Below are 18,337 nucleotides of genomic sequence, written 5' to 3' on the forward strand. Positions count from 1 at the left end.
TCTGCTGGGTGTGGTGGTGGAGACTGTACGACAGTGGAACTTAGAGAGGCCGATGGATGATGTGCTTTCATAGGTCTGGGTGATTGCATATTGGGAGCTGAATCTTGTGTTGAAGTCATGTTCTAATGCAGATTCAGATTTTTTTTTAATAGGACTTTTTGGTTACTGGCCACTACCTTTTGGAGTATCATGTCAAAAAGAACAAGCAAAGTCTTGACTATAACCTCTGACAGCTGTAGGATGCTTTTGGTGGCTTTGGAAAGAGTGCTGAGGAGTTTTACCAGAATGATGCTTGGATTAGGGAATATTAGCTGCAGGGAGAAATTTTCTCTGGAATGCATGAGATTGCAAGGGAGACCAGATGGAAGCACACACAATTTTGAGAGGCATAGATAGGATAGACAGTCAGAATCTTTCCCATACCTAAGATAGAAAAATCAAATACTAGAGGACATGACTTCCAGTCACTTACGCTCAATGCCCTGAACGTTGAAGGCAGGCATACCTTATGCCTTCTTTACCAAACTCTCCATGATATGGTGGTGGTGCACAAGGATGGATGAGCCAGAGGTTGGCCGCTGAGGAAAGAAGTAACAATGGCATCTTTGTGGAGAATGGGACAACACTCAAGAAGGTGAAATTGTTGACAATATCATCTTCATAGCGAGAGGACGTGAGTAAAAGGAGGTCCTACTGCAGATGGACAGGGCCTTGGAGTATTTATGCAATTTGGTCTCCTAATTTGAGGAAGGACATTCTTGCTATTGAGGGAGTGTGGCGTAAGTTCACCAGGTTAATTCTTGGCATGGCGGGACTGACATGTGATAGAATGGATCAACTGGGCTTATATTCACTGGAATTTGGAAGGACGAGAGGGGATCTTATAGAAACATAAAATTCTTAAGGAATTAAGGCTAGATGCAGGAAAAATGGTCCCCATATTGGGGGAGTCCAGAGCCAGTGGTCACATTTTAATAATAAGGGGTAGGTCATTTAGGACTGAGATGAGGATAACTGATGCAGCCAGAGAATGCGAATCTTTGGAATTCTCTGCCACTGAAGGCAGTGGAGGCCAATTCACTGGATGGATTCAAGAAAGAGTTAGATATAGCTCTTAGGGCTAAAGGAATCAAGGGATATGGGGAGAAAGCAGGAACAGGGTACTGATTCTAGATGATCATCCATGATCACATTGAATGAGGGTGCTGGTTCGAAGGGCCGAATGGCCTACTCTGGCACCTATTTTCTTTGTTTCTATGTCTATGTTTCTAATATTGTTAAAAAAAAGGATCTAGAGAGGCAAGTGTTATGGTCTTAATTTAATAGAAGTGGTTTGAGGGGCGTAGGTTTTGGGACCTTTGGTTAAGGTCGGATGTGGCATGAGGAGAAGAGGTAGCAATTGAAAATAGACAATAGGTACAGGAGTAGACCATTCGACCCTTCGAGCCAGCACCGCCATTCAATGTGATCATGGCTAATGATCATCCCCATTCCTTCCTTCTCCCCATATCCCCTGTCTCTGCCATCTTTAAGCTCTATCTAACTCTCTCTTGAAAGCATCCAGAGAACCACTCCACCTCCCTCTGAGGCAGAGAATTTCACAGACTCACAACTCTCTTGTGTGAAAAAGTATTTCCTCATCTCCGTTCTAAATGGCTAACCGCTTATTCTTAGCGAAAATCGTGTGTTAGGGTCTGGCGACAAGAGGAAAAATGGCATCTGATGGATGTTCACACAGAGAAGTCTATGTGCTCTTTGTATGTTGTAGATAAGGATGTATGAGACTAGGTTTAAGATGACTGCTGCTTGTCTTTGTATTCCTTCAGACCCTGCTACTATGGGCACGTGTAGCAGGTGGGAGAGGCAGGGAATAGCTAAACTGCTTCCCCTCCATAACAATTTAAGTTTGCATCCTTGGACTTGAGTGAAGAGACAGGGGGACCATATGGTCAGAGTGCATGGTCAATTGTGGAATCTGGTGGCAGAAAACTCATAAAACCTCTTAGAAATAGTGGAGCACTGCAGGCTTCGAGTGAACGAAGACGTAGAAAAAGATTGCACAAGTATAAAATGATAATGGGCATGAAAGCCACTATTTCTCCAGGACCTGATAACCTACACCCCAAAGCTTTTAGAAAACACATTGTCATCTTGCAAAGTTCCACAAACTCCTGAATGATTCCCACAGAGTACAAGGTGTTAAACATAACGTCAATATTTAAGGGAAGACAGTGACCCATTAACCTTGCAGCAATAGTCAGTAAAATCTACCCTGAGCCCAGCACATTAATGTAATCACAAAGAATGTTACTGACTATATTCAAAACAATAATGGATAAAGGAATCAATGGTTGTTGAGGTGAAAGAGCAAGCATATCCTGTGGGATGGCAGAGTAGACATGAGTGGCCTACTACTTCTATTTCTTATGAAAATATGACAATGGACGGCACAGTGGCGCAGTTGGTAGAACTGCCTCAGTGCCAGAGACCCTGGTTCAATCCTGACAATAGACAATAGGTGCAGGAATAGGCCATTCGGCTCTCTGAGCCAGCACAACCATTCAATGTGATCATTCCCAATCAGTACCCCGTTCCTGCCTTCTCCCCATATCCCCTGACTCCGCTATCATTAAGGGCCCTATCTAACTCTCTCTTGAAAGTATCCAGAGAACCTGCCTCCACCGCCCTCTGAAGCAGAGAATTCCACACTCACAACTCTCTGTGAGTAAAAGTCTTTCCTTGCTCCGTTCTAAATGGCTTACCCCTTATTCTTAAACTGTGGCCCCTGGTTCTGGACTCCCCCAACATCGGGAACATGTTTCCTGCCTCTAGCATGTCTAAGCCCTTAACAATCTTATATGTTTCAATGAGATCTCTAAATGGTAAAATTCACCTCATTTAACTTTCTAATCCGCTCTTTGCAAGTTTAGGTAACTGTTGTATGCCAAATATCTATATTGGGCTTAGTTAAACTGCATTTGTGGTCTGGTGGCTTAAACATAGAGTGGCTCTTGTACTGTATTTAAATATTTAAAAATGAAGTACGCCCACACCAAGATGCTTATTTTTTAATGTGTTTGCACAAAAGATTTCATTCATACAGTACACTCGTGTTCTTTTGCAGTACTCTGGGCTGTGTTCCTGAAAACCTGGAGGAAGAAGTGGTTGGTTGCCTCGTCAGTTGCCTGAGGAAGGAAATGTTAACGGTGGAGAAATCCCACATTAGGAAGACGATTGACTCCATTGCAGCCTGCATGGAGAATTTTAGTCTGGGTAAGATTGGTCAATGGCATAACCTTGACTGATTTCATTCATTCATAAATTCATGTTCTAGCAGCAGAATTATGCCATTCGGCCCATCAAGACTACTCCGCCATTCAACCATGGCTGATCTATCTTTCTGTCTCAACCCCATTCTCCTGCCTTCTCCCCATAACCCCTTACACTATTATTTTACACCAGATTAATTTCATATTCAGATTGCACTTTAAAGTGCACATCCTTCTTCCATCTTGCATTGTTCTGGAGTGGAGGGGATTCGGCTAATTTTACGTATCTGTGAAAGTTTACAGCCCAAAAGGAGAGTTAAATTTTTTTTTTTAATGTTCATTTTGCTTAATCTCAATCCTAATCTCATTCTTCAATCCTCCATTCTCATTATAGCCCTAATTCAAATATGTATTCATTTTCCTCAGTTAAAATTGCACTGGGATTTGATTCAGTCAGGAGAGTCAATAGAGTTTAATTGTCATATGTAACGGCAGCAAACAATGAAATTATTACTTGCAGCAGCATAACAGGCCTGTAAACACAATTCACATAGATAATATATAATAGACAAAAGTTCAATAAATTAATAACGTCAGTACTAGTGACACTCACTAATGAAGCAATTCATGCTTTAAATACCTGTGTTGAGGACATTTTCTTACCCCACCTTTTATCCTTGTGATGGTAATTTTAAATTGGTCACCCCATCACCTCTAGTTTCTAATAGCAGTAAGAATTTTCTAATATTTGTTTTATTGGAAAGTCCTTGCGGGTAATCAAACTGGCTTTAAAAATCTGAAAATTAAAGGAGGCATAGTGCGCTGTAGATTTGGCATGCTTTAGATTTGGTATTCAGGATAGGAAGGTAGAGAAAACTGCATAAGATTTGATTATTTTTCTAATTCGGATGCATTTTTAATGGTAACCATTTTAATTTGGTTTTGTTTGCAGGTGAAAAATGCATGCAGGTGATATATCTGGAGGGTAGGTTCTACTTTACTCTCTTGGGCATGTCTTTTATTTTTGTTACAATTATTCTTCTGAGTCCTGCAGTTAGTTTAGTTTCACTGTGTGCAACATCAGTGTGAATTTTAATTTTGAGTTTCTAAATGCATTAATCTAATTATATTTGTCACTGTGTGTTTGATAGCACAACTAAAAACATAAAAACCATGTAACGTCCTGCCCCATTTGAGGTTTAACTTGTTCAGAATTATTCCTCTGCAGGCTTGGGGTAGAAAAATGGTTCCTACATTCCCTTGACATTTGCTGGTTTTGCCAAATCCATCCACCCAGTTTTAAAAGAATAACTCTTCCACTTGTTGCCAGTTTTGTCATACTGTGTTTAAAAGCTTCTTGGCTCACAGACCACAAGACAGCCAAAATATTTTCAAATGCAACCAAGAAGTGTTGTGGCAATTTTTTTTTAATGAGGGCAGTGGGTGCCTGGAAAGTACTCCCAGGAGGGGTGGTGACGGCAGATACGGTAATGGCAGTGAAGGGGCTTTTAGATATGCACATGGATATGCAGGCAATGGAGAGATATGGATCAGAGGGGTGCCAGCAGATGAGATTAGTTCAACTTGGCATCATGTTCGGCACAGACATTGTAGGACAAAGGGCCTGTTCCTGTGCTGTAGTTTTCTGTTCTAAGAATCATTTTGAATCCCCCGATAAATTAATAAAAAAATGTTTTGTTAGATCAACAGGGAGAAGCAACGAGCATTCTTTTTTAAGCTGTGGGTTTGTTAAGTGGCTATGCATTGAATTTTAAAATAATCACAAAAGTTAACTTCTTCCTAAATCCCGGTGGAGAAACGGTCAAAAAGCAGAAATTTGACTGATTTTTGGTTATTTTAGAAATTGAGGTAACGTGAGATTGCAGCAGTAACTATCTCTTCTTTTCAGTCCTTCAGTTTCTGCAAACAGCACTGCTCGACTTCAAGTTGCAAAATAAGTGAGTTGGTTAAAATTAAGGTTGTGCTAAATAATTATTTTAAAGGTGGTTTAGCTTATTCTGAGTGTTAGTCAAAAGTCTGCTTTGTCTGTGATTTTGGATTGTAAAATTATAGAACTGATTGATAAAATACTTGCATGCTACACTCACTTTGGATGCTGCCTTCAAATTAAATGTATTTAGTAGTGTGAAGTTCCATGTTTCATGCTGCAATAATAGTCCAACTCGAATCGCTAAATATATTGTACAAGGCTGTGTGCCGGTGAATGTTCAGTGCAGGCCCACCACCGATTTTTCTGGCATCCTTGGTTCCAGAGCCATCTGTTTTAGCAGGCCATCAGAAGTCACAGCCTCCGGGAGGAGTCCAACACTTCTGGACCAGTCCACCTGGGCTGCCAGGGAACCAAGATAATGGTCCGCAAAATCAGAGTCGGCAATGGGAATAAACCTGCTGGCTCCGGCCAGGCCAGAGTTCCAGAGCACTGGCCGCAGAGGACAAATTCAACCCATGGATCGGCATGGAAGTGCTGATGAGGTCAATATCGGCAGCCTCACATGGCCGAGGAATCACATTTTTGGGGGGACTTCCGAGGGGGTGGGGGGTGGCGATTTCAAGGTGACTCTTGTAATTTTGGCCGGATTAAAGGAGGGCCTCCAGTTGCCAGTAAAATCGGTGGTGGACCTGTATTTATGTTGTCTCTATACAGAAAATCAAGATTATAGTTTCACAGGTTTGCACATTCTGTTCTGTGGTTTTATTCTGTTGATTCAAATTATTCTGTTGGTTTTTCATGTTCCATGTTTATTGGCGGGCCTGTCATTTGCTTCATATATTTTTATCTAAAACAAAACATTGCCAGTATTGCACATCTATTAAAGGTCAAATATTGAATGACATGAGCATTTTTTAAATATATCGCATTTGCGTAAGGTGGTTTAATTTAGAATCACGTTTCCTTTCTTTTACCATTCTAATTTCTGATACAATCGTGCGAGGAGCTGTAAATTTAGCCTTTGGTTCATTATTCCATGGAACCGCTTTTGCAGACTTTATTAAATTAATGTCCTTTGCTTAAAAAGTTAGCACATTAGCACAGTGGCGCGGCGGTTGAGTTCTGCCTTACAGCGCTAGAGACCCAGGTTCAATCCTGACTATGGGTGGTGTATGTACGGAATTTGTACAGTTTCCCTGTGTCTACGTGGGTTTCCTCCGTGTGGTCCGGTTTCCTCCCGCAGTCCAAAGACGTACAGGCTTATAAGTTAATTGGCTTTGGTAAAAATTGTAAATTGTTCCTAGTGTATGTAGGATAGTGTTAGTGTGTGGGGTGATCGCTGGTTGGTGCGGAATCAGTCAGCCGAAGGGCCTGTTTCTACCCTGTATCTCTAAACTAAATTATTCTCAAAAAAGTGCACTTTCATATAGAATGGAACTGATGCTCAACAATGCTGAGGACTATATTATACACTCTCTCTTCTCCTTTGTTCTACCGATTACACTTGAGTTTGACTGGATTGTATTTATGTACAATATTATCTGATCTGTTTGGATAGTATGCAACACAAAGCTTTTCACTGTACCTTGGTACGCGTGACAATAAGAGACCTTACCCTAAACCTAAAATTGTAACTTTGCTTTAGGAGCCTTGGTGGGCAACACATTCTGCAGAACAAGCTGATGTACGATTTGCTGCTAGCCTTAAAAACGTCTATGGTCCTTGTTCAGAAAGTTCAAGGCAAAATACATGGCATTTTCTGTAAAAATCCTGATCCAGCTCTCTGTGAATGCATGTGTGGGCTACTTGCATCCTTTACTGATATAATCATCGATGGTAAGTTTATCAGAAACAAATGTTGTTCCATGCAAGGCAGTGGCTAATGTGTTTATTAATTGAGTGCAGAAGATAATCTTTGACATTGCAGGCAAATTGCATGTTTTCTTTATACTAACCCTTCTCATCCTCTTAATTTCTAAGTTTAAAATGACATCTGATCTTACTGAAATTGGTTTGGGAAACAAATGTATTATTTGTGTTTCTTCTGCACTTCAGGAAATTTCTTACAGAACGTTCAGAGTTCGGCTGGGATGGCTGTGCTACTGTTTATCAAGACTATTGTGGAACGTGATGAATTGTTACCAAAGTTGGTGAGTGGCACTATTCTCCAGAGCGAGAGCATTCATTCAAGTTAATTATCATTAATTCCATTTTTCTTTTGCCTGAGACGCAGTGCTAGAAATATTTAACCTGTTATGAGACCAACAAAACACAAAAGCAAACTGCTACGAGTGTCTGAAACTAAAACCAAAAAAAATACTGGAAGTATTCAGTAAACCCATGCAGTATCTGTAGAGAAGGAAAGAACCAGATTAATGTAAGATGCTCAAACAGATTCCAAGTACCATTGATGGTTAAATATTAAAGAATAATTGGCAACATTTAACATATAACATTAATTGATGTTATTTTTATGGCTTTGGGTGAAAATTCACAGGGCGATTTGAATTCCAAATTTGTGATTTTGGAAAAAATAGAGAGTACATTTTTTCATAAATGATCAAAACGTTGTCTCCAGTGGCACTTGACTGCATATTTCCCTGAAATTTTAATTGGATCCTTCAGAATAATTTTACATCTGGCTTCAATTTAGCCTCCTAAATTTGTGTATTTCTCAGGATCTGGGTGTCACTGGTCAGGCAAGGCCAGCGTTTATTGTTCATCTCTAGTTGCCCCTGGTGGATGTGTGTCACTTATTTGAGATTCTCCTGGTGAGGATTCTCCACCAATGCTGTTGGGCAGGAAATTTCAGGATTCGTCTAATCAAATCCCCCTTTAGCACCTGCGTAGTATTTGAAGAAACCAATTGAATCCAGAAATGGGATTTGAGGTTTTTTAGAAAGGCTCCTTAGGTAACAATTTGTCCTGTTTGAAACAGTGCTGTTAATTTTAATTCCACAGGATAGGTGAGAAATTGTCAAAGTGTAAAGAATAGGGCAACAGAACTCTTAGCTTTTTTTATAGGCTTTTTGATTTATGAGTGAATGGGAGTTGTCATTCAAGGTTACTGCTAAGACTCACAAATGCTTCAGAGGAAGCATTGTACACACTGGGAGGAAAGGTTTCATGGCCTTGGGAAGCTAGTGTGCTGAAGGGGAAGTAGGTTGCCATGTCCAAGCTTCTCTTCCAAAACCACTAACTATCACCAATAAAACTATTTTTTTATTTTAAATCAGAAGAAAATCTGACCTGCTGCTAATGTGAAAACAGAACATGCTGGAAACACTCAACGAGTCAGTCCACACCTGTGTGAAAAGAAAATTTAATATTTCAGCTTCTAGAATCATAGTGATACAACAATGAAATAGGCTCTTACCTGTGCAGACCAAGATTCCTCCATCTGCACTAGTCCCACCTGCCTGCATTTGGCCCATATCCCTCTAAGCCTTTCCCAGCTAAGTTCAAATCTATATTACTAAAAGTCTGTTCTTGACCACTTCCTGTTGTTCTGTATATTGATTTTAGAAAAAAACGATGCCAATTGGGGGACCAGCCCTCCCGTGTGAACATGGGATCCAACGGGTCCCACTTATTCTAGTATATTTTAGATGGTGCTATAGAACCTGCCTCAACTACCTCCTCTGGCAACTGATTCCACATCTCTGTGTGTGAAAAAGTTCCCCTCAGGTTCCTATTAAATCTTCCCCCCCACCCCTCACTTTAAACCTATGTCCTCTGGTTCTTGATTCTCTGCCTCTGGGCAAAGGTTGAAGATGTGTCCTCCTTCAGCAGCCAGCCTTTCCAAGAGGTAATTTTTCAGTGGGTTTTGGAATGTTATCTAAACAATTTATAAAATGTGTACATCTTAACTGGTTCACCTTCTTATTTTAAAAGGTTCACGATCTGCTTTTTAACTCCACAAAAAGAGTTCATGATGCACCAGGATGGCTTGTTCAGAGTTGTGGGGGACTTTACAGAGCTGCACCTCCTGATGATGCAGTTCTTTTCCTCATCCAAGGAACGTTGACAATGCTAGACTGGGGCAGTAGGAGCATGAGAGATGGCGGTGACCAACTCTTGCTAGATATATTAACCACTCTCTTGTTACTCAACACCTGGTAAGCATTCAATCCACGAGAAGTACTGTGCTCTAAGCAAGATGTACTCAAGTATGTTATTGATACAAATTTGTCATTGAAGTTGTGGAAGTACTGACTCTTTCTGTCTTTAGAAAATACAGATGAGTGGTTGAAGTTGGGTAGGCGCAGTTGTAAAGTTGCTGTCTTACAGCGCCAATGACCTGAGTTCGATCCTGTCTACGTGTTTTGTCTGTATGGTGTTTGTACGTTCTCTCCGTAACTGCATGGGTTTTCCCCAGGTTCATACATGATAGATGAAGAATTAAGCCATTCGACCCATCAAGTCTACTCTGCCATTCAATCATGGCTGATCTATCTTTCCCTCCCAGTGCAATTCGCCTCATAACCCCTGACTGGTGCTCCAGTTTCCTCCCACATTTCAAGGACGTACAGGTTTGTGGGTTAATTGGCTTAGGTAAAAGTTGCAAATTGTCCCTAGTGTTTAGGATTGCGTTAGTGGATGAGGATTGCTGGTCGGCGTGGACTTGGTGGGCCGACTGGCCTGTTTCCGCGCAGTATCTCTAAACTAAAAAAGTAAACTGAAGTTCTAACATTATCTACAAGCTGACTTTATTACAACATGTACTGATCTATTAAATTATTCATTGGGAGATCTTTGAATTAGAAAGCGCATAACTGTGGCTGCAGTTATTCAGAGACACTTCCATCCCCACCATCTTTACTTCATACCATACTGGCTGACTACATAAATTTAGAAGGTTCATTTTTTTAAAAGAAACTTGCAATATTAATGACCATAATTTAGTGAGAATTTGAACCAAAAAATCGGAATGCTAAAGCTTTGTGCACTGTTGTAGTGAATTTTGTTTTAATGAATGCATATGTTAGTTTAAACCAAAGATAGGCAGACAGCTGGAGTAACTCAGCGGGACAGGCAACATCTCTGGAGAGAAGGAACAGTGACGTTTTGGAGCGTCTCGACCCGAAAAGCCACCCATTCCTGAGCTGAGTTACTCTGGCCTTTTGTGTCCATCTACAATTTGAAGTAGTTGCTTCCATATCCGTCCACATATTTTTGTGTTGTATTTTTGTCACCTTGCCCGATTATCCTTCGGAATCTTGCTTAGAACAGGTTATTTCAGCTAGTCAAACTGTCTGCAAGAGATCCTGTCCCATTTCCAAGTTTTCTTCCTCTGCTGAATGATCTCGGTGTGTAAATGAAATTGAATCTCCAATTTAAAAATCATTTGGGACTTTACTTCAGATTTGTGTTTCAAATCAAGAATCGAATTATTAAAACACTGCAGTCAACTTGGTGTGGAGTTAAATTTGGTCCGTGGGGTTTGTAGTTCTGGTTCAAATCATTGTCGTATTATTGCTTGCATTTCTTCTCTACTCTCACCAAAGTGAACAATTTATGGTGCATTTGTTTAGCTGTGCAAATGTTAGCCCTTTGTTCATTTCGAGTCATTCAATGCTGACCAAATTGCATGTTATTGTACTCTGGAGCATAAAATGGCAACAAATACACGTGCTCTGGAATTTCATGTCAAATTCTGCAGGACATCTTATTGCTGATTTTCATTTCATGTTTTAAGTGAAGTCTAAATAGATTGTAAAGTCGGGTTAACAATTCCATAACACTCAAACTTGCTCAGTAATCTCAATTATATAATTGCTACTTCAGCTGCAGATGTGTTCCATATAATAAGAGTGTAGTAAAATATCACCAACAAGACTAAATCCTAAGAATATTCACATCCTTTCATTAGCAGCTACTGTTGATATTGAAGGTGACACAGAGGGAATATAACTTGGGTATTCAGGTAATAAAATTAGGCTGGAGCCAAGAGTCTGCAGATGCTGGAATCTTGAGCAAAATTCAATGGGCTATGATTCATAAGCTCTAGGAGCAGAATTAGGCCATTCGTCCCATCACGTCTACTCTACCATTCAATCATGGCTGATCTATCTTTCCCTCTCAATCCCATTATCCTGCCTTCTCCCCATAACCCCTGACACCCTTACTAATGAAGGATCAGGCTCTGTGGAAGGAATGTACAGGTGAAGTTTAGGGTCGGGACCTTACACTTTATTTGCAAAATTACTGGCTTTCTTCTTGCTTCTGTGAACCTGCCAGGTATTACAACTTGTATGGATTGGGTTTGGTGAATGAGTGTGCTGTATTTTATTTGTATATGTACATATTCTCCTGTTGTCACTCATGTCTTTTTGTTTTAGTTTACAGGAACCCAGTATGGCATTGTCGGTTTCCAGAACTCTGAGTTTTTGGACAACATCTGCATTAGATGCTCTCCAATCTGACTCCTGCTCCCAGCATTTGAAACATTCCTTGAATGGAAACTCTGAATTCATTCAGAAACTGCTAGGATATGTTTGGACACATTTGGAACATCCTTTGGATGCATTGAGATATCAGACTAAAGCTATATTTAAAAACATTTTAAAGATTCACCAGAAGACCATTGAAGGTTCAACTGAAGAGACAGATTTATTCTTCTTAAATCTGACACAGAGTTTGCTGGATTTAGAATGGCACATCAAAGGAAAATATATTTCGCTGAGCTGTTTAGTAGAATATTTGGGTACTGATTATATACTAGCCGTCGATGACTCCATTCCTAAACAAGTCTTAGGGATAATGCATGAGCAGTCATTAGCAACATATGCAACCGATTTATTGGAAAAAATGTTCATCGGTCATAAGAATCAGTTGAATTCTTCACCCCAATCAAGCAATTGGATTGAACAGTGGCACAAAACCTGGGTCTTGCCATTTCTCATGGCCTTGTGTGACGAGAAGTCCAGCCAAACAACTGCCATCATTGACCACTATCTTCCCAAGTTATTGAAGTGCAATCCAGACAGCCTGACCTATATGATCGAAGAGATTCGCTCTTCTGACAAGGCTGGTAAGAACGGTGAGTAAGAGAAATGAACAAAGCTGATGATATTTACACTGACTGGATGAATAGAATTTTTCTGTGTTTGCTGCTTAACCAACTAAGTTTTTAGTCAGCGTCTTAGTGTCATACAACATGGAAACAGGCCCTTCGGCCCAAAACTGTCCATGCCGAAGAACATGCCCCATCTACACTAGTCCCACCTGCCTGTGCTTGGCCCATAATCTGCTAAACCTATCCTATCCATGTACCTGTCAAATGACTATTAAATGTTAGTATCTGCCTCAACTACCTCCACTTGCAGCTCATTCCATATACCCACCGCCCTTTATGTAACAAAAGAAAGGTTAACCCTTGGGTTCCTATTAAATCTTCCTTTCCCCCACCTTAACCGTATGTCCTCTGCTGCATATTTCCTTTTACTTATACGTGATTTACCTGTTCATTACCTTTTTTCCTGAAATAAAACACATACTTTTTTGAGGGGGCGGAAAATCTCTTTGAACAAATGTTGGTTATTTAACCCTTTGTGCAAACCTTATCTGCATTTACATTTTAAGTTCAATAGCCGAGTACCATTTATTTCAAACATATACCAGGTCTACTCGGACTTGGTTTGTAATAAAGAATTGCTGGAAGTATGGAACAATTGATCAGGGTCGGGAAGAGAAAGCAAACTTAAATTATAAATGGTATTTGCCACCAGAAAAGGGATTAGCCTGACTACATCTAAAGGTAGGGCATTTGTCCTCCATGCACGCTAAAATAAGTTGTTTTTGTGTAGTACATTTTCAATGTTACATTGCAGCATGAGCTTCTTGCTTGCTGTTTGTATTAAAATGAACAAATTTAACATTTTCCTTTCATTAATATCCATCCAATTTGATTCCTCTGACTAGTAACTTCTTGAAAGAGTAAAACATACTTTAAAGACAGTGCTCCAGTGCAAAACTAAATAAAAGCTTCCTTTGTAAATGGTGAACTTTTTTATTAATGTATAAAGTTAAATTCACCACATAGAAGATGCGGTCATGAAAGCACACCGACGACTCAATTTCCTCAAAGCACGAAGGAAGTTTGGCAGGTCTCCAATGACTTACCATGGTCCACAAATGCACCATAGAAAGCTTTCTATTGAGATGCATCACAGCTTAATTTGGCAACGGCCCTGCACAAGATCACAAGAAATTGCAGAGTTGTGCATGTAGTCTGGCCCATCACGCAGTCCAGCCTCCCCACCATCAACTTCATCTGCAGATCATGGTGCCTTGGGGAAAGCAGCCAACATAACCAAGGGCCATTTTCACCCTGGTTATTCAGTAAATGGGGCTGTCCCATTGCGGCAACCTAATTGGCTAGTTTAGAAGAGTTTGCCCTCGACTCATACTCGCAGCATGGTTGATACGAGGTCCTAGGAGGTCTTTGTAACTCTCCTTCATGCTCGAGAGTAGTCCCCGCGTACTCGAGGCCTCAGGTAGGTCGCGGCGTATTTTTCAACATGCTGAAAATGCCCGCTAGTAAAAAAAAGGTCTCCATGGAAAGAAATCGATCTTTTTTTTACTCGTAGGTTTAGTCGAAGTAGGTCGTAGTAGGTCGGCATGTTAGTCGTAGGTAATCGACGGTAGTCGAAGGTAGTCGTAGATAGTCTTGTGCGTTGTCGAAGGAGGTCTTTAACATGACACTTTCAAACTCTCCTAAACTCTTCTAAACTCGCCAATTAGGTCGCCACAGTGGGACAGCCCCTTAACCGCTTCTTCCTTGCTGTTATCAAACCGATCAGCGGTCCTCCCGTAATCCAGAATGTTGGTAGGATCTCCCAACCCCTACGTAATTGTGCACTTCGTACTTTTTATGCGTCCTTTTTCTTTAACTGTAGCACTATCGTGTTGCTATATTCTGCACAATTCTATTTTTCCCTTTGCACTAATTGTTGCACTTGTGTATGGCTTGATTGTACTCGTGTAGAGTATGATTTGACTCGATAGCACGCACGTTTATCACTGTATCGCACTTCAAGTGACAATAATAAACCAATACCCGTAACATCACAGAATATTAGCAATTAGCAATTTCTTGTTAGAAATAAATATTTAAAACTTTGCAGCAAAATAACTGAACTCACCTGGTGGCACGGTGGCGCAGCGGTAGAATTGCTGCCTTACAACGCCTACAGTGCCAGACACCCGGGTTCGATCCCCACTACAGGTGCTGTCTGTGCGGAGTTTGTACGACCTTCCCGTGACCTACGTGGGGTTTCTCTGAGATCTTCGGTTTCCTCCCAAACTCCAAAGACGTACAGGTTTGTAGGTTAATTGGCTTGGTATCAATGTACATTTTCCCTAGTCTGTGAAGGATAGTGTTAATGTGCGGGTATCACTGGACGGCGTGGACTCGGAGGGCCGAAGGGCCTGTTTCCGCACTGTATCTCTAAAACTAAAACTTAGTTTTACAGCTGGGAATGTTTGTTTGTAAATGAACAGCTCAAGCGACGATCATGATTTTAAGCCTCACTCCAGCAATCTAACAGACGATCTATACTAAGACTTCTACTGAGGGCAATGCAAAACTCAAGCTCTCGTGGAAAACATTCCATGACCCTGTTCTTGGCAAACCTATACCTCGGTCTATGGCACTGAAATAGATTGTTTTACTATTATTTGCTGTTTCTGGGTTTGTCCTGTGCGTAAGTTGGCTGTCACACTTCCCTGCATATTACATCAGTAGCTGTACTTCATGTGTCTTTATTGACTGTAAAGTACCTTGGGACAAATTGAATGTGTTATTAAAAAATGCAGATTCTTTATTGTTTCTCTTCAAACAATATTCCTGCCCAGGAAAAAAACAAATGATTTATACATCTCCACATGCTTTACTTTCACATGCTCCATAGTGATAACCAGTGTGTTTTATAATCATTTTTGCAATTCTGTTAATTGATCAATTTTTCTTTTTTTTTTAAATGACTTCAAAACCATAACATAGATACTGTCTTCATCGGCTTTTCCTATATTAAAAAAATATAAAAGATCTGTGTTAGTGTGTGGCAGGAAGGTTCAGCATTTAATGCCCATTCCTATTTGTCTTGCCCCATCTTTTTGAACTTCAGAAGTCTTTTTATTTGGTCAAGGTATCTCCAAAGCATTTTTAGGAAGGGAGTTCCAGGATTTAGATTCACTGACAATGAAGGAGTGGCAATATAGTTCCAGAATGATGTGTAGGTTGGAAAGAGACATTCAGCTAGTGGTGTTCCCATGCACACTGCCCTTATCCTCCTTAGTGGTATTGGGGGCTTAGGAGGTGCTGCCAGAGTAGTCTGGGTGAGTAACTGCAGTGTATTTTGCAGATGGTGCACATTACAATTTGTGTGGGATGATTGTGGAAAGAATGCATGTTTGATTCTGATTTCTAGTGGCATTTGTGCCTTCTCCCTGTTCCCTGCATGGATATGCTCTCTGTTATTTAGTTTCATCCCACAATATGTATGATTTGGTAGGTTAATTAGACAATAGGTGCAGGAGTAGGCCATTCGGCCCTTCGAGCCAGCACCACCATTCACTGTGATCATGGCTGATCATCCACATTCAGTACCCCGTTCCGGCCTTCTCACCATATCCCCTGACTCCGCTATCGTTGAGAGCTCTACCTAACTCTCATGAAAGCATCCAGAGAATTGGCCTCCACTGCGTTCTGAGGCAGAGAATTCCATAGATTCACATCTCCCTGGGTGAAAAAGTGTTTCCTCATCTCCGTTCTAAATGGCCTACCCCTTATTCTTAAACTTATATGATTCACTAAGATCTCCTTTCATCCTTCTAGATTCCAGTGTATACAAGCCCATTCTCTCCATTCTTTCAACAATACGCAGTCCCGCCATCCCGGGAATTAACCTCGTGAACCTATGCTGCATCCCCTCAATATTAAGAATGTCCTTCCTCAAATTTGGAGACCAAAACTGCACAAGTACTCCAGGTGTGGTTTCACTAGGGCCCTGTACAACTGCAGAGGACCTCTTTGCTCCTTTACTCAACTCCTTTTGTTATGAAGGCCAACATGCCATTAGCTTTCTTCACTGCCTGCATTACCTGCATGCTTACTTTCAGTGACTGACGAACAAGGACCCCCAGATATCTTTGTACTTCTTCTTTTCCGAACTTGACACCATTCAGATAATAATCTGCCTTCCTGTTTTTGCCAGCAAAGTGGATAACCTCACATTTATCCACATTAAACGGCATCTGCCATGCATCTGCCCACTCACGCAACTGTCCAAGTCACCCTGCATCCTTATAGCATCCTCCTCACAGTTCACACTGCCACCCAGCTTTGTATCATCTGCAAATTTGCTAATGTTACTTTGAATCCCTTCATCTAAATCATTGATGTACATTGTAAATAGCTGCGGTCCCAGCAAGAATATCCTTCCTTAAATTTGGAGATCAAAACTGAACACAATATTCCAGGCGAGCTTTGCGGTACCCCACTAGTCTGAAAGGGACCCGTTAATCCCTACTCTTTGTTTCCTGTCTGCCAACCAATTTTCTATCCATGTCAGTACCCTACCACCATACCATGTGGCTCTAATTTTGCCCACTAATCTCCTATGTGGGGCCTTATCAAATACTTTCTGAAAGTCTAGGTACTCTACATGCACTGGCTCTCCCTTGTCCATTTTCCTAGTTACATCCTCAAAAAATTCGAGAAGATTAGTCAAGCTGATTTCCCCTTCATAAATCCATGCTGACTCGGCCCAACTGTTACTGCTATCCAAATGTGCGGCTATTTCATCTTTTATAATTGACTTCAGCATCTTCCCCACCACCGATGTCAGGCTAACTGGTCTGTAATTCCCTGTTTTCTCTCTCCTGCATTTCTTAAAAAGTGGGATAACATTAGCTACCCTCCAATCCACAAGAACTGATCCTGAATATATAGAACATTGGAAAATTATCACCAATGCATCCACAATTTCTATAGCCACTTCCTTAAGTACCCTGGGATGCAGACCATCAGGCCCTGGGGATTTATCAGCCTTCAGTCCCACCATTTCCTGCCTAATGTGAATTTCCTTCAGTTCTTCTGTCACCCTAGATCCTCTGGCCACTAGTACGTTAGGGAGATTGTTTGTGTCTTCCTTAATGAAGACGGATCCAAAGTACCTGTTCAACTTGTCTGCCGTTTCCTTGTTCCCCCATAATAAATTGGCTGCTAAATTGCTCTTGTTGTAGGTGGGTAATAGGAGAATTAGAGGGGGATGTGAGAGAAAATAGATTGTAAGAAAATAGGTCGCTAGAAAACAAGTAGTAGCACCGTGGCACAGCTGTAGAGTTGCTGCCTTGCAGTGCCAGAGACCCGGGTTCAATCCTGGTCATGGGTCCTGTTTGTTTGGAGTTTGAACTTTTTCCCTGTGGCTGCATGGATTTTCTCTGGGTGCATAACTACTATATGGGTGATTGCTGGTTGATGCGGATCTGGTGGGTCGGAGGCCCTGTTTCCATGCTGTATCACTAAACTAAACTAAATGGGTACAAGGGACTCATGGTATTGGTCTGAGAGTCAGCAGATACTTGGTGGGCTGAATGACTTCTTACATCATAAACAAAGATAGAAGTAGACTGAAACAATTTGGGCTGTTATTCACCGACCTGGTTTCCCCATTTTGTGAGAGATGTTTTCACATTCTTTGTTGATACCATGTGATCTCAATGTGCCTGTTCTTAAAAGAGGGATTGTATCTTTTGAATGTCCTAATAGTCAATTAAATAGTGACATGTTTCGCATGAGGAATATTTATTTTATAATGTCCAACTTTTTTTCCTTTCAACTTTCCCCAAACTGGTTTGATTGATGAGTCTTCATGCCATTAAGCAGATTGCTTGGTTTGTTTCCTTTAGGTGCCCTCAGCTGTAGAGGTGCTCTCGGAGCATTGATGACCTGCCTGAGAACAGCTCGAGCTCAGGGACTCTGGAGTACTGAGGATAAATCTACATGGGACCAGCTGATACCTGTCAGCCTGATAAAACAGGCTTTGGTTCACAAACATGAACAGGTATGAACAACAATCTGAAAACTATTTTTTGGGGATCTTGGATTAAA

General features: G+C 40.9%; 1 protein-coding gene across 1 annotated transcript in view; it reads left to right on the forward strand.

The window, feature by feature from the left end:
* thada (THADA armadillo repeat containing) overlaps positions 1 to 18,337 on the forward strand; it is a 334,005-nt gene that overhangs the window by 8,025 nt on the left and 307,643 nt on the right. Inside the window, exons 4-11 of the mRNA XM_055639660.1 lie at positions 3,125 to 3,273; positions 4,222 to 4,254; positions 5,179 to 5,227; positions 6,866 to 7,056; positions 7,276 to 7,370; positions 9,115 to 9,338; positions 11,562 to 12,262; positions 18,136 to 18,290. Of these exons, the coding sequence (XP_055495635.1) occupies positions 3,125 to 3,273; positions 4,222 to 4,254; positions 5,179 to 5,227; positions 6,866 to 7,056; positions 7,276 to 7,370; positions 9,115 to 9,338; positions 11,562 to 12,262; positions 18,136 to 18,290 (1,597 nt within the window). The remainder of the gene's footprint in view (positions 1 to 3,124; positions 3,274 to 4,221; positions 4,255 to 5,178; positions 5,228 to 6,865; positions 7,057 to 7,275; positions 7,371 to 9,114; positions 9,339 to 11,561; positions 12,263 to 18,135; positions 18,291 to 18,337) is intronic.

This window comes from Leucoraja erinacea, chromosome 8, assembly GCF_028641065.1.
Source record: "Leucoraja erinacea ecotype New England chromosome 8, Leri_hhj_1, whole genome shotgun sequence".
Lineage (NCBI taxonomy): Eukaryota > Metazoa > Chordata > Chondrichthyes > Rajiformes > Rajidae > Leucoraja > Leucoraja erinaceus.